The 22,908-nt window shown below is 36.3% G+C and overlaps 1 protein-coding gene across 1 annotated transcript in view; it reads right to left on the bottom strand.

The window, feature by feature from the left end:
• The window catches only part of SAMSN1 (SAM domain, SH3 domain and nuclear localization signals 1), a 41,913-nt gene extending 22,318 nt beyond the window's left edge, over positions 1-19,595 (bottom strand). Inside the window, exon 1 of the mRNA XM_032220069.1 lies at positions 19,434-19,595. Coding sequence (XP_032075960.1) covers positions 19,434-19,490 — 57 coding nt within the window. The 5' untranslated portion in view covers positions 19,491-19,595. The remainder of the gene's footprint in view (positions 1-19,433) is intronic.
• Between the last annotated feature and the right edge of the window lie 3,313 nt (positions 19,596-22,908).

Raw genomic sequence — 22,908 nt, forward strand, 5'->3', positions numbered from 1 at the left:
CTGCTGATAACTCAGAAAGATAGAAGAAAAATGCATAGAATGTAAACTTTGGAGCATATACCTTTTTGAAAGCGTTAACTTCTTTGCATTGCAGAAAGCAAACCATTTCTCTCTCTTTGGTTTTATTCTTGCCTGAAGTAAAATCTAATTTAGCCATGTTGTATATGACAGTCTTTGGCCAAGTAATCCAGTTGTTAAGTAAGGGATTAAGTGTCTGGAGAACTGCAATTTACTGCCATGTCCTGATATGAAGGTTGACCCGATGATATTAAAAGCGTGCAAGTACTTAATAAGGAAACTTAAATGAAAGGCATGATTGTCATTGGTGTTGTGAATCCTTTCCCCCCAGATTGTGGCCTCAATGAACATTTCTAATCCTGCAATGTCTTTGGAAAAGCTATTTCTATTTTCATATATTACACTGATGCTTTCCCCTTCCCTAGGCACCAAGGCCTCCTTCTAATTAATTCCTCATGACTGCTACTGAAAGAAGGGGGAATAGAGATAAATTTCCTGTTCATATTTAATGCCATATCCTTAAGGGTAAAAATAATAAGGGTGGGATAGATAGATAGATAGATAGATAGATAGATAGATAGATAGATAGATAGATAGATAGATAGATAGATAGATAGATAGATAGATAGATAGATAGATATAGATAAATAGATAGTTTTGTTTCATGTTAAATTGTATCCTGAAAGTTCAACATAATTAAAGCATGAATGACTACAAAATTCATAATTCAATAGAAATTAATAAATTAACTGAAAAGAACACAGACTCTGCATTTTAAAAACACCAGGAAACTTAACTTTTACACGATGCTATAATTTTTATGCAGTGGAAAGACAGACAGACAGACAAATAATTAGATAGCTATTCCAACAAAACACTGATTGGCTAAAATTGACTGATTTATATATTTGAAGAAATGAGTACAGATTAAACACTTGGAGTAAACAGTTAACATTTTACTTTAAGGGTTTATATACTGGTCTAGTGACCAATGTCTTGAAATCTGATAAAGAACAGCTCAAAAGAATGCTACAGGCACAGGCTCCAGAAATACAGATCTATGAAGCTGTTTTGATACCATCTGCTAAATTTGTCATTCGTGATGACCATGCTGCAGGATATGGGAAAACAGAAGGGAAGAAAGGTCTGAGGAAATCACCTACCATCCTAATTAACTAGACAAGGAGCAAGTTCATGTCATGATACAGCACTTTCTGTATAGTCTGTATGCCTGCCATGAATTTTTGGTTTTTTTTTTAATGCTGGTGTAAATAGTGGTACATCAAGGAGCAAATGGGAAATAATACTTATTGCTGCTGTTTTCATACTCAACTGGAGCTTGGGGAAATCAGTTATCCCTTCAGAGTCTCATATGCTTTCTAAACAGAAGCCTTGGGCCATTTTGACATGTAATTTAGCTTAGTGTTGCTCTGCACTTATTAAACATTAATAAGGATTGCAGGGGGGGGGGGTATCATTGTAGTTAATGGGTTTGTAGCACAGGAGAGCATTAAGCAGGCTTATTTCAGCATTCTGACCCCTAATTTTTTTTCCACTTCCCATTAAATAATCAATACAGCTGTCATTTTTTAAAATGCATTTTAACCCACTGTTTTAGTAAAAAAAAAATCATGGAAGAATTGGGGCACGATAAAATATGTATCTGTTTATATGTGCCTATGAAACATGATTATTGCTTGCTTCTGCATTGCACGTGATTCACAATATTAGCCTCAGCAAATTTCAACTTCAGGAAGCTAACTTAGCAACATGCAAGCTTTCTTTCTTTCCAGTATTAGCTACGTTTTTAAAGCAAGTGCAGTCTCTTGGAAACAAGAATGGCCCATTGCTTTTGACACTGGCATTCAGAATCCCATAAGATTAAGTGATTCCTTTTGGCAGAATGGCTACATTAAGCAAATTAACCTCCCGAAACATAAATTGCTACGGGAGGGACAGGGATTGTTTGCATTCATTAAGAGCAAAACTCAGAAAACCCAAATGTTCTTTCCAAACTCTCAGATCTTTTTGATTGAAAATGCACTGGAAAATCAAAGGTTAGTCATTTGTTTTAGTTGCATTTTCCCCTTTGAAGTGTGATTCAGTGCTTAGAAATTGCCTTTTCCTACTGGTCAACTGATCAGACTGGAAACTGGCTTTCTACTACTATTTATAGCAGGAAATCAAGTCATCTATTTCTTTTCATAGCCAACTTGTTACCTCAATGTCTGCTATGAGGCTACTCCTTGAATTCAGAGGTGAATATCTGGATAAATTGTGTGAGAAGAATTAAGTTAAGGGTGTTCCTGTGCAGGTGAGTGTAAATTGTGAATTGTGTGAAGAAATACATGGACATTTGCTGTCCCAACTCCTAACCTAAAAAGCAAGCATACGTGTGTAAGCTGTTATATGTGAGAGCACTAATAAATTAGAGCATCTATGCAATTTTTACTATGGTTTATTATTAATAATTATTTAATTAGAGACAATTTGAGGCCTTGTCATCTCTTGATAAGTCTGAGAAGCTTATATATAAAAGAGAAACAATACATATAAAAAGAACATGGCAAACCAAAAACAACAAACCCTCAATCCTAAACTAGAAAAAAAAATAACTAAACTAAAATGGGCTCCACACCACCCCATCCCAAAGCTTGTGAAAACAACCAAGTTTTTTGAAGCTTATGAAAAAATGGTGAGAGCCATTTTTCAGAGAGCAGGCACTACAACAGAGTTGGCACACATCTTAGTTTTTATAAGAAAACATTATTTGATGGATGGGATTCAGTGCATCTACAGGTAGAAACAATTGGATTGGATTGATTATACAAACTTATGTAACTCACTAACTGGTAGGTTGAAAAGGTCCTACAATCACATGGTCATCTGATGTAAAACCCATTAACCACGTTTATCTATATTTCAGGCTGAATTGACATCAAAACAGTATACATGGAAATATTGTTGCTTAGCTTGCTACAGTTCTTTATTTTGGATCAATATATTTTATCTTAGCATGAAAGTCTCTAAAAACATCAATATGATTGTCAGTCATCTCTCTCTCTCTCTCTCTCTCTCTCTCTCTCTCTCTCTCTCTCTCTCACACACACACACACACACACACACACCACAAACCCTTTCAGCTTTTCATTTTTTCCAAATCTTTTAACGAAGTGCTATTGAATAAAAATTTATACTGAATGTATAAATAAAATGAACAGATAGTTTTGTGCTGATGTTTTATTGTGTGTGTGTGTGTGTGTGTGTGTGTATACACACACACACACACACACAATAAAACATCAGCACAAAACTATCTGTTCATTTTATTTACACATTTTATTTATACATTCATTTTATTTATACATTCATACATTTATACATATATATATAATATTTTAATTTTAGAAGAATATAGTTCATCAAGTTTCTAGAACTCTTTCCAGTATTATATTATATTCCTTTATTATATTCTTATGTTGTATATTCCAGGAGTTGTCAACATCCATTATTGGGCAAAATTAACTGTACTGCTTATCATGAGATTCAGGACAGCCTTAAAACTTACCTAGTTGTGTTATTTTAATTCTCTATGTATCTCACAAACGTTTTGTGAAAGATATAGTATTAATAAGCTTACTCTGACTTCGTAAAAGTGCTACTGAAATTGGTAAAGAATGAATAAGTATTTAATAGTTTGCAGTTTTGGTAAATATAGTATTTATTTTAGAAAGGATTGGCTGCTGAGTGGGCCATGATCTTATTGAGCCTTAAAGCAAAAAGCAAATATAGCTTGTGCTCATCTTTGAATAGGGTGAGATTTATCCATAGATTTTGTGCTTTATATGTACCAATTCTAATTTAACAATACAAACAAATATATATGATCATCAGATAATCCATACTTACTAACAGCAGTTGGGACCAGCAACTCCATTGCTAAGTGACACAGTTGTATAGTGAAACATCACATGACTGTACTCAACATATCGCTATATATGATATCACATGACTACGACTTGCCACGTTCTGCAGTCTTACTTATTGACTTCTCAGAAATCAGTTGTGAAAGTCATGATCATGTGACTGTGTGACACTGCAATCATCATAAATGTCTGCTGGTTACAAAACCACCTATTCCCAATCATGTCGCTGTAACAGCCAAAATTTGAAGATTGTTCATAAGTCTGCTTTTTCAATGCCATCATAACATCAAACAATTACTAAACAAGCGATCAGTAAGCAAGGATTACCTGTAGTCATTTTTTTTAATCAACATAAATGTTTCTTTGAAACTAAGATAATATCCTCAGACTTCAGTCCTTCCACATTTATTTATTTATGCTTCAATTTTATGGCCTGGATTGCTTTTTTATTGCAAAATATCTGACCATCCTTTTGTTTATTTAAGACACCAAACAGTGCTAAATGTATATGCTTGACTGAAGACCTGACATCAGAATAAGAAATCAAAATACTTCTCAGAATCATCTTCCACATGACAATATAGCATTTAAGAATACAGAATACTAAATGGCAAAAGATGGATACAAGATATATTTTGTATCTGATATATCATATTTCAGCTTTTCAAAATAGCTATTTTACAATTGCTTTTCTTTCCAACAGAAGACGTAATAAAGACATAATAAACATTTTTCTCCAAAAGACAGGCCTATATTATTATTTTGTGATATAGTTAGGAACTGCATTGGATGTTTTGACTGATAATCATATGGCACATGTTTTACTGCATGGCCTCTGCATGACAATGATGTAAGTTTCAGTTTATTATTACACGAGAGATGGAAACATTTTCATTTTGCTTTGAGCTTTTTCTTTTGCTTTAAGTGAGTTCTGAGCAAAGTTTCCAAGTTTTCAACAAAGTAAATTTGAGTGAAAAACAGCTGTTTTGTGAAAACGGCAAACATAACTTTGCTTTCTTTTTTTCATTTCTTTCCCAAATTACAATTTAGTTACCTGAAATCACATTTTACTGTATTGATGCTTTATTTTATGTTGTTTTTATTATATTCCATATTTCATATAACAGAAATTTCTAATAATTTACTAATGTACTAATAGAAACTGATGCTGGGTTCTATTAAAGATAAGTTTATTTCAAAAAAATGATTATTCTATTTATATGTGAATATGATTTTTGCATTGGCTAGTTCAGAAACTATATAAAGTTCAAACTTCCAAGAACAAGTCTATTTCTAGCTAATTCAGAATAGTATAATGTAGAGATATTAATATATATTTCTCTCCACTCTGCCTGAGTTATAACATGGTAACATGGTATGTATAGAGTCAACTTTCAATTGTTTTATTTAAAAAGGCTACCACAAGGAATAAAGAACTAAAAGTATAAATATCTAAGGAATGCCATGTTTTGACAATGAAAGCCATAAAATGATCTAGGAGGAAAATATTATCAAATATTATACATGTCTAAATTTTATGTAGCTCAATTTACTAAAAGACTGTAGATATAGAAATATTGTTAACAAAAGAAACAGATAATCTAATCTTAATCCATTATATTTTCTCCATTAAATTGTTGATAGAACTACTTGCTTATTAATAATGTATTAGTATGAATCATAATGACTCATAATGCCAGTTAATTTCTGTTCATGGAATTTAACAAAATAAGTTCTAGAAGACATTGTTTACATTACATAAAGATCCAACCTGCTCCTTCAATAACTTTCTTCATATCTTTAATACCTTGAAATAAAAAAGTTCAAATCTGACTTTTGTTTTACTGCATCTATGCAACAATGCCCTTGACTGTAAGTGATGGCCAACAATTCACTAATTCTTAGGAAGATTTTTTTTAAGGTATGTGGATAGGGGAGAGGAATTTTACTACTTTTAAATGAATGTTTGATGCATCATTTTGGTTTACCTGATTAATGTGCACAGTAAACTCAGCCGCAAGCATTGTAATGTTTCTGCAAGCTTCCCTAAAGCAAAGCTTAGCCATTAATTCAGTGGCACATGTCAGCTCAGCAGAACAAGGTCACTCTTCTCCTTCAAGGGGAACCTTTTTAGAAATAATAAAACTGACAGAAAGATCTCTTTTGCATGCTTTATATCACCTGAGGTTGAGTGCTGCCATGAATATAGCAGGGCTTATAACAGCTGCAGCCCACAGCCCCCAAACCAGTGGAATCTAGACATTCTGTTGTCTTTAAAGTCATTATAGTTTTATGTGAAGATGTGTTATACATAATCTTCAATAAGCAAGGAATGAGTAAAGGAATAAAGACATTTTTAATTAGGATATTTGGAAGATAAGCTAATGAGTAAAATCATGTTGTAAGTAGAGTAGGAGACTACTAGGAACAAAGGGAAGGAAGGAATTTCGAGTGTGAATGATTCCATAGAGTATAAACTAAGTGCACTGATTTGTTTTTCAAATACTGGATCAACCATGATCTTAATTCCTTTACAAAAGAAGTCATTCCAACATTGTTAAAAGAAAAGTATTTTATCTCTTTTTGTTCCTTCATTGATCAAGGTATTTCAAAGGCTCACTGTACTGAGCTGTATAAGAGCTGCAGACAATTGCTTATTGATTGCTTGTGCTGTTGTCCATATCTTTCTAAGGTAGGGTGATCCTGGCTCCATAGCTTCACCCGTAAACTTGGAATGCAATGCAGAAGTGAAATGGAAAAATATCTTTGAAAAAAGCCACATGATCTATGGCATAACCTCCAATATGAATATCCCAAGATGTAGAGGAAGCAACTTCAGGTATATAGCATGTAACTAGCCATATTTCCTTTTTAAAACATACACTTTTTTCTCTAAAGTGATTTAATGCTATAAAAACACAGATTTTCAATTTAGCAAAGACTTTTTCCTAGCTCTTTTGAGCTAAGCACAGGCATTGTTTTATTAATGTTTTATTTTCACAATTTTTTCTTACATACTTCTACTCTAATGTAATATTACATGATAATTAATGACATTTAATACCCATGTGACTTAATTTTCTAGTTCAAAAGGCCTGCTTAGCTTTATTGGGAAAGCAGGAAATCTGATTTTATTCCTGGTTAATTGCTTTATTGTATTATAAAATACAAACAACACATTGTAGAATATAGATAATAATTGGACGCAGTGATATTTATGCAATCAAAATGGTTAATACTCAGATAATTTAGATAAATTAAACTTCAAAGTTGAGGGAAAAATTAGATTAATGTCAAATATGATTTCTAAATAATGAGCATTCTTGTAATGAAGTAATGAAAACCATTCTTGCTTAAATTGGTTAAACTTCTGTTACAATTACTATAGATTTCCCAAGTTTAAGTTCCCATTCTGATATCATTAGTAATATATTTTCTTTCCAACATTGGGCAAAGTTTAATTATTTGAAAATCTGCTGAGAATGTTCCATTGGCCACAATTTTTGCTGTTTTCTGCTGATATATACTTTTAACCCAAGCTTTGAACTCTTCTCCATGATACGTTTTATTAGTATATATGCTAGTTGTCAAAGAGTTTTCTGTATCCAGAAATGTTAGAAAATTCTACCCTTTTTTGTTGATGTGTTTTGTTATATTGATATAAACTATTATGCTTAATGCTCCCTCCAGAATGTAGCCTATTTTATTGATATGAATTATTTCTGCTATAAATTAATATAACTAACAGTTAATTATTAGTGAATTTAATAAGCAACGTGGAAAAACATTAAGCACACCCATAACTGTTGAAGGAATGGCAATGGCAATAAAACTAATTAAATATGGAAAAGCATCAGGTTCAGATAGCCTGATAGTTAAATATTATAGAGAATTTAGGGAAGAACTGTTAGAAATATTAATAAACACAATGAATGAAATTAAATAAACAAAGTTTATGCTACCAACTTAAGAAGAAGTATACATGGCCCTCAGTCATAAAGAAAAGAATGGCCCAAAGAAACCAGAGTCATATAGATCAATTCTTTATTAAAAATGGATTATTTTAAAAAAATAGCTAATTAACACAATATCTGATGTAAAAATTGCAGTTATAGATATGTTACAGGAAATTTAAAAATAATATACTTTAATATATTTCCTGAAGATCAGTGATGATAAAAGTATAACCTAAGACTATTAAATTAGTATGTAAAAATTCCTTAAATTAAGAACTTACTATATGGCATATAGTATATAGCCGGGATGGCAAACCTATGGCACTGGCCAGCTGAGTTCAGCCTTTTTTAAAGCCATTTTTCACCCTCCCCAGGCTCCAGAGGCTTTATAGGAGCCTGGGGAGGATGAAAATAGCCTCCCTGACTATGGAGGCTCTCTGGAGACTTCAGAAGCTTTCCTGAAGCCTCTGGAGGTCAAAAAATGATCCTATGAGCAGACCAGAAGTCACTTCGGGGTTGCTCGTAGGGCCGATTTTAGTCCTCCAGAGCATTCAGGAGACATCAGGAGGATTCCCTGAAGGCTCCGGAGGACTAAAAACAAACTGGAAGTGACTTTATAGGTGATATAAAGTAGGGAAACTCTTGAAGCCTCTAAAGGACCTCTGAGGGGGGGAGGTTGGGGGAGAATGTTTTCACCCTCCCCAGGCTCCTATAAAGCCTCTGGAGGCTGGGGAGGCTGAAAAAAGCATGCAAAAAATGGGGGGAGCGCCTGTCATGTGCACATGCGTGCTGGGGGGGTCGCACATTGCATTATGGGTGCAGCATGCCCACGCACAACCCCCCTGTGCACCCCCCACTTAAAAAAAGCTGGTATATAATATATGCCATGTTAATGCATTCCTCTAGTAGTTCCCCACTGTTACATTTAAGAATAAAGACCTATTTTCACATGCTGCCAGAAGACTAAAGACATTGAATTAAGTTTCTTGTTTTTCTTTTTATTCTACCTTTAATTTTATGGAACTCAATAATTGAAACATTCTTCAACTGTTAATTATATAAGCAATCACAACCAAGAGGGAGCTGGGCTGACTTCCTGAACCCAAATAGCAATAGCATTTAGACATATTTTTGAATCTCTCTGCTAAATGCTGTTTATTGTCCACTATTTATTATGTAAAAATCTAAATATAATTAGAAAAAAAGTATATAAACATTATAAATTTTAATTTATTGATTCTCCTTTGTTATCCTGTGCCTGATATGCAAATTTAAAAACATTATAATGCATTTCTGATGTCAATCCTTTAGTTGTGGAAAATAGAGTCTTTAAATTCTTATATTTGTTTTGCTGCATAATATATAATATGTAGGGAAGCCATTTTTGCTTAATTTAGTTAAACATCTGTTGTGAATATATGCTGCTAAGTAATTTTGCATTAGTTACATACCCCAAATATAATTATTGTAACTTACCTAATTTCTCGTGTTGTGCTAAGCAATATATTCAGCAATATATATTAATATAGTACATTAGTGTAACTTAGAGATTACCATTAGCAGTGTCCAGCAGTGTTAGAGACAAATATCATTCCTCAATCAGGATTGTGAAAGAAGAATGGAGAAGCCAGTGTGAGTTACATGCTGCAAATGAAGCAACTCACGCCTCCCTCACCATTACTAACTAAAGAAGTCACTTTGAAGAAAAAGCTCAGCAGTTGTGAAGGTGGCATATAGAACCTTTTTACCAGGCTGACCAAAGAAAGTCTTTTATGAATACATTATGAACAGGGCATATATAGCCACATATATTCATATACATATGGCACAGGTGATTACCTCAATGGGAAGAGGTTGAACACTCAGTAGACTTTGGAACTAGCCCTACATCTTTTCTCTTGCTGTTCAGAATTTAATCATTTTCTGTTATATGTTGGAACACAACACAGCAAAAATAATTACATAGTAATGGATGTAACTGGATTTGACTTCAAAATATTAGATATAACTATTCAGTCCTCTTCACTAAGCACCATCACAAGCTTGTTACTGAATAAGCGGTCATAACACAAGATCTACCAATATAATAAATGAACATGTTTAAATACATGAGAAACATGCAATCTTATGAGGAAAATATAAATATTAAAAGAATTAATATGTTTTCATCAATAAAACAGAAAAGCCTTAGTATCCAATGTAGACATTACTGTTCCTAGACTTGCTGAAATAAATGAGAGGATAGAGTACTTTCCAGTTGGTTGTACCTAAGTATTTATGCCCAAGTTATGAAAATAGAGGAAGGTTTATGCCTTCAGTATCTTCTGATAATAGATTGTAGACAAGATTAGTTCTCACCAGTTTAATTTACATGGTGTATAGGAATCAGAAAAAAATCAAAGAAGAAAAAAAATCCCAGATGCGAATAAAAAACCCACAATTTTGTATTTCATATATTTTGATAAATACATACAAAAACCTATGCCCAGGATCCTATATGAGATTGTATAACATGTTGGATTGAAGCCAAAAATGAAAAGTTGTTGATATTTGTGATATTTTTATTTATCCTCTTTTTTCTTCATTTCAGTGCCTGTTCTCATTTTGGTTGTACAGGAAACAGTCTTTTTATAACCATGCAAGTGAAGGCCTGTTTCCACAGGTTATAAATATTTCTCATACAAGCCTACACAATCAGTTATTATCTGATTTAGGTTGCTGTGCAGAAGTTGCGATGCTTTTTGGAAGATTTTATTAAAGATGTTTAATGACACACATTCTTGCCATCTTTACTACCAAACATAGTTCCCATCTGGAAAAATATACAGTTAGTTTATCATCAACACTTCTCCATTCATTACAGTTAGGCTAAAATGCAAGTGAGGAAAACATACTTATTTCTTAAAAATATAAAAACAAACAATGACTGACTTTATTTTCCCCTTTTTAACATTAAGTTTCTGACATATTTTTGCAATGTTAGAAAACTTAATTTAACCTTAGGGCATTTCTTTACGTATTACCTATAATCACCCATAAAGTGCTGATGAGTGCACTTTTGAAACACTTGAAGGACCAGATTAGGGATATATGGTCATGGAGAAAATTACCTATGTGGTTTTTAAGAGTAAAAAAAAATGACATAAGTCAACTGGTATAGAATACCTTGCATGCAATCTTAAACATGTTCTAATCTTCCAGTGTGTGCTGAATGGGTCAGTACTATCTACCCTGAGCTTTAAACTGATTATACGACAACCTGCAAACCAAAGAAATACACTTTCTTGTGTTCTAAAAGGGTTCACATACAGAAATATACTAGGGTACTGAATTTCTTGTATTTTTCTTTAAATACACTTTTCTCTCTTCTGCTACTTTTTCCCTTAACTTTTTAATACCTATTATTGCTTTCATAGTTTGCATTTGTCTAGGGCTTAATAACTGTGAGGGCAAAGGTTCATTCTCTGAGCTTGTGGGTTGCTTTCCAAACATTTTGTTATCAGGCTAGGTAATATCTCCAGTAGAGATTGGGGAAAGTCAGTGTCAGTGGTCTTCTGTTTATAACGACTTCAAGTGTTCAATATTCCATCAACAGACACTTTGACCTACAACCAGCCTATGAACCCTCAGAATTCAAATCAACTGCACACCCACTAACTAGAGACAGCACCGACCCTCAACCAACCTAGGCAAGCCCCCCCTGCAACCAGCACTTCACTTCCCAATGACCCTCACCTGATGTAACCTCCCCATCACAAGACTCCCACTGATGACTCACACCTGACCCATCACAAGACCCTCACTTGACATATCCATATCTGACAAGACCTACTGACTACACAAATGCCTTATAAACAGAAGAACACTGACATTGACATCCCCTAAACTCTGCTGAAGATGTTACCTAGCCTGACAATGAAACATTTGGAAAGCAGCCTACAAGCTCGGAGAATGAACCTTCACTCTCATCCTACACCTGAGCTACATATATTTGACACTATTGCTTAATAACTGTACTGTAAAGGGATCTATATTGGGACGAGAGTGACCACCTTTAAAAAAATGAGGTGTAAGGAGATAAATATACAAATTCAAAAACTGAATTTTACATGTGAAATGGGGAGAATTTTATGATTTCCAGCAGGATAATTAATTCTTTTCAAGTAATTCTATCTTTTATTATTTTTATTGCAAAATTAAATCTGGGAAAAATTGTAATTATGGTAATCAACACAGTAGTTAACATGCCACACATTTGAATAACATTTAGATCGTGAACTACTCTTGGGATTATAGTTGCTAACCTACTGCTCAAACATACAGGTGATCATGGCTCATATTCCTATTTTGAATGATTTACAAGGCTTTCAGGAAATCATTTGTGGAGTTTGTGGAATCTCCTTAAAAACAAATCCCCCTACAGACTTGTGACAAGCCTGTGCATGAAACCTGAGCCTTGCATTCCTCTGCAAAATACAAGAAGTTGAGTGCTGCTGGGCCCTGGGGCTAGGGAAGGGGCAGGCCAAGTTGTAACAGTCTCTTGGCTGACTGGATGGGAAGCAGGTCTTGGCCTATAGCCGGGATGGCGAACCTATGGCACGTGTGCCACAGGTGGCATGCAGAGCAATTTGCCAGGGCACATGAGGCATTGCCCTGTCAGCTGGCCAGCGCATGCAGTTCAGCCTTTTTTTAAAGCCATTTTTCTTTTTTTGTCCTGAAGGTCCCTGAAGCTTTATAGGAGCCTGGGGGGGGGGGGGGCGAAAGAGCCTCCCCACCCCAGAGGCCCTCCTGAAGCCTCTGGAGTGCAAAAAAATGGCCCAATGGACAAACCGGAAGTTTGGGAAGTGACATCCAGTTTGCTCGTAGGGTCAGTTTAAGCCCTCCGGAGGCTTCAGGGATCTTCAGGAGGCTTCCCTGAAGGCTCCGGAGGGCAAAAAAGAACCCTATGAGCAAACCGGAACTCCAGTTTGCTCGTAGGGTCTTTTTTTGTCCTGAAGGTCCCTGAAGCCTCCAGAGGGCCTCCGGGGGGGGGGGCAGGGGAGGCTGTTTTCACCCTCCCCAGGCTCCTATAAAGCCTCTGGAGCTTGGGGAGGATGAAAAAAGCATGCAAAAAATGGGGGAAGTGCCTCTCATGCGGCTGCACATTGCATTATGGGTGTAGCATGACCATGCATGCCCCCCTGCTTTCCATCCACTTATGGCATGTGAGCCAAAAAAGGCTCGCCATCCCTGGCCTATAGGCTCCCTTGGGTGGCTGAATGACCAACTTGGAAGCAGGCCAAGGTATGTTTGTACACACACACTGGTTGATCAATGTAATTAATTTATTTTCATTATTTGTATTTCTCATTTCAACTTGTAGCCTACGATCCATACACATAAAATAAACAATAAAATACACCTCTGCCATGAATAAATATAGAGAAGAGAGCTAAAAGCCATATTGTATTATGCAAGAAGAATATGCAAGAAGAAAAAGTCAGATCAAAAGCCAATACTGAGATATTATAGATCAAGATCTAAATGTATCGAGAATAAATTTGCCTAGTGGCTGAAGTTGGGACTAGCCTGAACACAGTGGAGTTTTCTAGATTAATCAATCAACCAATCAGAATAGAGGTGGAAAGGATCTTGGAGATATTGTAGTCCAACTCCCTGCTCAAGCCAGAGCCCCCAAGCCATTTCAGACAGATGGTTGTCCAATCTTTTCTTTAAAAGCTCCAGGGATGAAGCACCTACAACTACTGTAGGCAAGCTGTTCCACTGGTTAAGTGTTCTCACTGTTTGGAAGTTTCTCTTGAATTCTCCTTAATTAAAGATTAGTCCCTAATACATGTTTCTCATATTTATCATATCATATCATATGTATTCCTAGTATATACAGAATAAAAATGTGCCTCTATTTTCAACTGATGTTAATAGTCTTTCAAATGTCATTAAATAGTGCAAATTTTCCTTTTCTCTTTTGCATAAGTACTGAATGTTTCATACAACTGTTTCACAATTCTCCCCATGCTTGCTTACCCTTTGTATATGCTTATTTATTATATTTATTGTGTTGTAGTGTAAAATATCAGCCTATGAATTAACTTTCTGATCTAAAGCTCTGTCATTTTATGAGAATTAAATTAACACACAAAAATAAAGCACTAAGACCGATGTTATACATAGTTAACTAGAAGTACATCTCACTGAACAGGGAGGGACTTTTTTTGATAAAACTTTCTAAGTATTAGATTGGAAAGCAAGTTAAAAACAAAGGGTTATTGGACAGAAACAAAGAGAAGGACAATAAAGGAACACTTATTGTAACTATATATTCCAAAATTTAAAAAAGAATCAGTTTTGATAGTGCTTTGATTGTACCAACAAATTTACAGTGCAAACCCTGAATAGTTGGGAAAATTCAGAAGGAAGTAAGTTGTGAAATTCTCCCACTCTTTTTATGACTATAGACATGTACTTAAATATTTCCCAATTTTATGGTTTGCTTGTAATAATATTGCCACGAGAAGAAAAATTGCAAAATGCAATTTAACAAATAGAGGAATTTCCACTCAAACAGTCTGTACTCCATTTACTGGAGTGCTTTATACAAAGGGAGCAAAATCAGCACAAAATGATCTGAAACCAGTAATATAATAAAGGCCACTTTATAAAATTAATTTTGTTTGAAAAGTTTTCAAATATTTAATATAACACAAGTATTAAACATATATTGGGTATATATGATGTTCTTTCTGTTTATTCGGATGTTAAACAAACTAATATTTTGCAAAGAAAAAGGGGAACAGAAATGCTAGATAGCCAACCTTGTGTTTACTAAACTAATATTTATCTTGTGGTGGCTAATTAATAGTCACATGTTTGAGTATTTGAGTATTTATTAATACTTATAGGCCGCCCTTTTCCCTGAGGGGACTCAGGGCGGCTTACATAAAATGAGGGGGGGGGGTATACAGACAATAGACACAAACAATACATAGAAGTAAAATAGTAAGCAACATTAATTCATCATTCGGGTGGGGACAGTTATCTTTGTCCCCAGGCCTGACGGGCTAGTCAGGTCTTAAGGGCTGTGCGGAAGGTCTGGACGGTGGTGAGGGTACGAATCTCCACGGGGAGATCGTTCCAAAGGGTCAGAGCTACTACTGAAAGGGCTCTCCTCCATGTAGTTGCCAGTCGGCACTGACTGGCAGATGGAACTCGGAGGAGGCCTAATCTATGTGATCTAATTGGTCGCAGGGAAGTAATTGGCAGGAGGCGGTCTCTCAAGTACGCAGACCCACTACCATGAAGGGCTTTATGAGTGACAAGTAGCACCTTGAAGCGGAGATCAACAGGTAGCCAGCGCAGCTCGCGGAGGATAGGTGTTATGTGGGTGAACCGAGGTGCACCCACAATCACTCGCGCGGCTGCGTTCTGGACTAGCTGAAGTCACCGGATGCTCTTCAAGGGCAGCCCCATGTAGAGCACATTGCAGTATTCCAGCCTAGAGGTCACAAGGGCCCGAGTGACTGTTGTGAGGGCCTCCCGGTTCAGGTAGGGTCGCAACTGGCGCACCAGGCGAACCTGGGCAAATGCCCCCCTGGTCACAGCCGTCAGATGGTGGTCAAAAGTCAGCTGTGGATCCAGGAGGACTCCCAAGTTGCAAACCCTCTCTGAGGGGTATAAAATTTGACCCCCCAGCCTGAGCGATGGAACACTGATCGAATTATTGGGAGGAAAACACAACAGCCACTCGGTCTTCTCCAGGTTGAGTACAAGCTTGTTAGCCCTCATCCAGTCCATAACGGCCTCAAGACCCCGGTTCATCACGTCCACCGCTTCATTGAGTTGGCACGGGGCGGACAGATACAACTGAGTATCGTCCGTGTATTGATGGTATTTTATCCCATGCCTCCGAATGATCTCACCCAGCGGTTTCATGTAGATGTTAAATAGTAGGGGGGATAAGACCGAACCCTGCGGCACCCCATTTGTTAGGGGCCTAGGGGTCAATCTCTGCCCCCCCACTAACACCGACTGCGACCTGTCCGAGAGGTAGGAGGAGAACCACCATAACACAGTGCCTCCCACCCCCACCCCCCGCAGTCGTCGCAGAAGGATACCATGGTCGATGGTATCGAAAGCCGCCGAGAGGTCGAGGAGAACCAGGATGGAGGCATGGCCTCCATCTCTGACTCTCCAAAGATCATGTTAATCCAAAATCAGGTCATGTGCTGTGGTGAATGGAATTCTACCACAGATTTTAACTTCTTCCAACATGAAAATACTCTGCAGAAATCAAATATCTGAGTAGTGTTGTAGAATGCTTGCATGCCAGTCTACCATAACTTTAAAAAAAAGATATCACATCTAAGGTGGGTAAAAATAACAAAGTCAAAGCTGAGTGAGGGGAAAACATTTGTTGATTTATTTTCATTGTACACACTGATCCTTCCTCACTAGGGCTGGGATGTTTCAATTTGAAAACTGGCTTGTTGGCCATATCTTCTGTATGCCTAAAGACCAGAATCCAAAAAAAACCTGTACTATATTGGATACCTCCTAAGGAAAGAGGAAACAAAACTGGACTTTGAAAGCTAGGTATCAAACACTTAAGGAAAATCTTAAGATTATTAATGTCCCTTGGGACAATGCTGAAGATTCTGTGAAGTGTCAAAACCATTGGAAAACACTTGCTGCCTGATGTGCTCTACACAGGACCTAATGATGATGAATAAAGGATTTCAAAGAGATGCTTCATAACATATGCTAGCACTAATGTAGAAGTTAATCATTAACATAATCACAAAACAGTTGCAAAAGTTACTTCATTAATTCAAAGAAAGGCTTTTATTTGCATTCCCATATGTTAAGAAGCAGCTCTTTTGAATTCTGCAATATCCAGAATTTGAACTTGTTCATTATTTTTCATATAAGATTAAAAACTCTTTCTATAAGTTAAGGAAACTAAGATAGAAGTTATGCATGATTTAAGATTTGTATTATCTATATATTTGCTCTACTGTATAACAAATATATAGTTGCTTCCGCCTTTTAGGATTAACCAACAATAGTGAAGGAAAAAGTAAGAAATTTATAATAGACTAGCTCTCTGTGAAGGATGAAGGTCTTGAAAAAGATATGCAAATGTGATCTATCTATCCAGAGTACACACAATGATGTCAAAGATTGTGCAACTTATGTGACACTATGGAAATGAACATTTACATTTAGAGAAGCAGGATAGGAAGAGTATTTACACCTTTAATTGTTAGTATTGGAGAAGACTCTTGAGAATATTGTGGTGCATCAAGGAAAAAACCCAACAGATGATTGAACAAATCAACCCAGTTCTCTCTTGAGGCACAAAAGATCAGGCTCACACTTTCCTACTAAAAAAAATATTATGCAAAGACTCAGCTCTCTAGAAAAGGCTACAATTCTGAGAAAGGTAAAATAAAAAAGAAGAAGAGGATGACTAACAGCAATATGTATGGAAAATGGCACATACAGATGTATTGGAGATAAGGACACCTTTTCTAATAAAAATATAATGGATATACTGAAACATCAAGATCCAGATCCATTATTTGTTATGTGAGTGAAAAGTATCTGAGGTCTGAACTTTCTTGTGCCATTAAATTAATTATTTCCAACAATACAAAAGTTCATAGTTTTAATGGTGGACTATCAGTCATAGTGATAATTTCAGAACAGACAAGATCATCTATAATCTTAAGAAATAATGCGGTAACAATTTGGTGTTTATTACATATATATTTAAACATATAATTATATTTTAATGTATAACTCAAAGTGATGTTATAAGAGAGTTTTAAAACAGAAGAAAATTGTTTGTAGATATTAGATTAAGCACATTTCGGTAATACAGAAAGTTATTATATTAGTAAAAAAGTGGGAAAGATGAATTGGTGATAACAACAACAACAACAACAACAACAACAACAACAACAACAACAACATAACTTCTCTCTCTTCCTTAAGTAATATTCAAAGTTGAGGATAAAAGCATACCATAATCACATTTAAAATGTACTAATTTGAAGGAGATATATCATTCTAATGTTCAGATCAACAAACTTAAATTCTGTTAACTTCATGATGATTAAAATAATGATATTTCTTTAAGGCAGTCAGGTTACTAGAAATGTTCCAGAAAATAAATTATTACTGCAGTGATAAATTAAAGACAGTTATTATCCACACATTTTAAATTTTAAAACAAAATTGTTTTAGCATTATATAACTGCTCGTTTGCTGAATATAATAGTTCTACTTCTCCATTGTTAAGCAACATTAAACTAAATAAAACAAACACAAATTTACTGGTTTACATAAATTAGCTAGCTCTGGTTGGGGTAATGAGCAGGGTTCCCATTTACATGACTAATAATTTGCATAATATTTTCTAACGCAATAATTTCTGAATAATTGCCAACTTTAGAAATCTATGTATACCATCCCTATATCTATAGCTACATCATCTTTTTTCCATACACACATGCACGTATGCACACACGCACACACACACAGAATGTCCCTCTAATTCACCCTTTGAAGTGTGATTTACTCTGTGATTGAACGCAAGACTGAAAATTTAAGTTTTTCAATAAAGTAATAGAATTGAATGCATAAAAGTAATAGATAATAATATGAAAAGTAAGCCCCTTTTCTGTAATAGGGCTGGAAATCAATGTTTAATTATTCTTTTTGTAATGTAATGTTTAATGACAAAGAACAGCTACCTATGTAAGAGTTAAAAAGGTAGAAAAAATCTGATGCTCTTAAATTGCTGCATAAGATCATTTGTATCACAGAATATTAGTCTACAAAAGTGTATAGACTATGGGTGAGAGTAAAGGTAGGTTGAAGTTATTACCTATAGAATATGTATCTACAATATAGATTATGGCTAACAACAAAATGTTGTTATGACTCCAAGATTCTTGCATTAATCAGCTTATTATATGTAATATTTTGAGAACGTTGATTTGTTTTTATTTCATCTGTAATAGTTTTAAATCAAATTAAAATTGGTTTTTGGTAAAGATATTTTTTTATCTCTGTGCTCGATTTAGAATGAATATTTTGTAATTCCAGAGACATACACTCAAATTCACAAACCTGTTTTTGAAAAAGATATTCATTTGAATGATAGATTAGTACTGGTAAATTAAAGACAGACACCTCTTTGAATTAAAACAATGGTACATTTTCTAGACTTGATTGATCTTTTAGCAGAAAAACATAAAAACAATTTCTAGCAATTTTTTTCTCTTGATATTTGAGAATGAAGTAAAAAAATTTACTTATCAACACACAACGATGTTTGCCACCCAGTTTAATGTGAGCAGCAGTTCATGAAAATCAACATAGTGAACCTATGTACAGTCTTAGTGAAAGAACAAAATGTGCAAAGCTTTTGAAGCCTGTAATTGTAAAACTATATAGACTACACTACCTCAGATATCTTAAGACTGCTTTCCAATCCAATATTCAGTCTTCAAATGTTAACATTTCTTACCTTTGTTTTTTGTGATTTCTCCTTATCTGAAACATTGGAAGGTTTTCTCTTCAACATCTTAAAATTCAGACGTATTAAATGTTACAAGGCAAGTGTTGCTTGTTTGTTCTCAGACCCAAAACACTACTAAATGATATACACATAGCTCAATCAGCTAAAGAAAGCTTCCTTATTCTATTTAGGTTGTGGCTCAGCTCTGTCAAGATCTTCAGTTGATATATTCAAGACAGGAAGGAAGACAAAAAGAGAAGTAAAAAAAGAAATGGGTGAAGAAATAGAGGCTTAGGGTACTTTATCAACACTAACTTTTCAACTTCAACACTTGCACTGCAACATTTGTTTTAGGATAACTTTAACAACAGTTGGCTACATCTGTTTAATGGAAATGTGATCAGTAAAGGAATCAGAGGTCCATTTTAACAACTTTATCATTCATGTAGAACAGCAATCTATAATCAGCAAATTTTATTTTCAAGATTATAGCTAATCTATTTAAATTCCATTTTAAAAATATATGTTAATCTTGGTTATTAAGAAGGAACAAGAGTTTGCTTTGTGTTTGACTTCCTTCATTTGCCACAGTGGAAGATAGGATGATGGAGTATTCAGAATGTACAGGTTCCCCCCCCCCCCACACACAGACATTTATTTAAATCTTCATGCTGAGGTCCTGCACAGAAATGTGTATCTATGTGCAAATATATTCATAAGCCATGCAAAAAGTTAAAATTATTCATTTTTGTCTGAAAGGAGATTACAAATAAGCAAATATTTTTAATACTGTGAAAAACAATGAGAAAATGTTAAAAAATCATATTCTTTTACATTTCAGTCAATATTTACTATTATTTGTTTATAATGCTTGCACTAATAAGAACTGCTCTTGTCTCCACCCATAAAATACATAAAATTCATTGGTACCTTTATTTACAATATATATTTTCAGGTTAATACTGACTTCAGAATTTTTTTTAAAAAAAATGCATAGTTGAACTACACTGTTTAAATACTACTGGGAGAGTTGTAGAATTGGCTTGTTGGGGAGATAAAGGGCATATAAATTTAGTAAATAAATAAAGTTTATTTTTCAATGTACTATCACACACCATTAGTGTTTATGTATAAAACTGAGTGTATATAGATTTCTATACACCAATAAGAACTTAAACCAATTGGTAGTTAAATCAAAGACAATTTTTTCCTCACCTCATTTTCTTCCTATACAGATCTGAAAATCTAAAAAAAAATCTATCACATAATTATTAATTCAACCCTTCTGCCTTGTCTTAAAACAGCTTATATGTACAACTATACAGAGATTATAACTCAAAATGTATAACTTATAATTTATAAACTAATTATAATTATTAGTTAGGATGAGCAGAAATGTGCATTCAGGCTTCATTCTTTAACCAAACTTTTCCTAAGATTTGTAGATTGTAGAAGTAGATTGTAGAAGTTTATTTATATGCCACCCTTTTCCCTGGGGGGACTCAGGGCGGCTCACAACCCAAAGGGGAGGGGGAGACAAACTTTTAACATATAAGACAATACATAATAAAAACACAACATTCATACCATTCGGGCGGGTTACAGTCTTAGCCCCAGGCCTGACGGGATAGCCAGATTCTGAGGGCTGTGCGGAAGGTCTGGAGGGTGGTGAGGGTACGAATCTCCACGGGGAGATCGTTCCATAGGGTCGGAGCTGCCACCGAGAAGGCTCTTCTCCACGTAGTTGCCAGTCGGCATTGACCGGCAGATGGAACTCGGAGGAGGCCTAATCGATGAGATCTAATAGGTCGCGTGGAGGTAATTGGCAGTAGGCGGTCTCTCAAGTACCCAGATCCACTACCATGTAGGGCTTTATGGGTGACAAGTAGCACCTTGAAGCGCACCCGGAGATTGACAGGTAACCAGTGCAGCTCGCGGAGGATAGGTGTTATGTGGGTGAAGCGACGTGCACCCACAATCGCTCGCGCGGCCGCATTCTGGACTAGCTGAAGTCGCCGAATACTCTTCAAGGGCAGCCCCATATAGAGCACATTGCAGTACTCCAGCCAGGATGTCACAAGGGCACGAGTGACTGTTGTGAGAGCCTCCCGGTTCAGGTAGGGGCGCAACTGGTGCACCAGGCGAACCTGGGCAAATGCCCCCCTGGTCACAGCTGACAAATGATGTTCGAAAGTCAGCTGTGGGTCCAGGAGGACTCCCAAGTTGCGGACCCTGTCTGAGGGGTATAATGTTTGACCCCCCAGCCTGAGAGGTGGAATACTTGCCAAATTGGTGGGAGGGAAACACAACAGCCACTCGGTCTTATCTGGGTTGAGCACGAGTTTGTTAGCCCTCATCCAGTCCCTAACAGCTTCAAGTCCCTGGTTCATCACGTCCACCGCTTCATTGAGTTGGCACGGGGCGGACAGATACAACTGAGTATCGACCGCATACTGGTGGTATTTTATCCCGTGCCGCCGAATGATCTCACCCAGCGGTTTCATGTAGATGTTGAAAAGTAGGGGGGACAAGACCGAACCCTGCGGCACCCCGCATGTTAGGGGCCTAGGGGTCGATCTCTGCCCTCCAACTAACACCGACTGCGACCTGTCCGAGAGGTAAGAGGAGAACCACTGCAAAACAGTGCCTCCCACCCCCACCTCCCGCAGTCGTCGCAGAAGGATACCATGGTCGATGGTATCGAAAGCCGCTGAGAGGTCAAGGAGAACCAGGATGGAGGCAAAGCCTCCGTCCCTGGCTCTCCAGAGGTCATCGGTCAATGCGACCAAAGCGGTTTCTGTGCTGTAGCCAGTCCTGAAGCCGGACTGGAATGGGTCAAGATAGCTAGCTTCCTCCATGGACCTCTGGAGCTGAAAGGCCACCACCTTCTCAACAACCTTCCCCACAAAGGGGAGGTTGGAGACTGGACGATAATTGTTAAGAATGGCTGGATCCAAGGGTGGTTTCTTCAGGAGGGGTCTCACCACCGCCGCTTTAAGTGCGGGGGGAAAGACCCCCTCCCAAAGGGAGGCGGTAACAACCGCCTGGATCCAGCCCTGTGTCACCTCCCTGCTGTTAGCAACCAGCCAGGAGGGGCACGGGTCCAGTATACATGTGGAGGCACTCACAGCTCTCATGGCCTTGTCCACGTCCCCAGGGGCAACATCCTGAAACTCAACCCTGGGGTGGTCTACCAGATTATCCCCTTGTGCCTCGGCTGGATCTGCAGAATCAGAGTCCAACTCCGACCGAAACCGAGCAATTTCACTTGTATTTAAATCAGACGTAATAATCTATCTGTATTTTTGAAATGAGTCACAAATGAAATTCTTAGAAGACAAAATAACTCATTCTCATACATAGTAATAAGTCAGTTGAAATGTCTTTGTAGAGACCTGACAACAAAATAACCAGAATAAATCCAAAGAGAAGACTATCCTACTTGCATATATTTATTTTACAATTTGAAAATACACATTCCGAG

The sequence above is a fragment of the Thamnophis elegans genome, chromosome 6, assembly GCF_009769535.1.
Source record: "Thamnophis elegans isolate rThaEle1 chromosome 6, rThaEle1.pri, whole genome shotgun sequence".
Classification (NCBI taxonomy): Eukaryota; Metazoa; Chordata; class Lepidosauria; order Squamata; family Colubridae; genus Thamnophis; species Thamnophis elegans.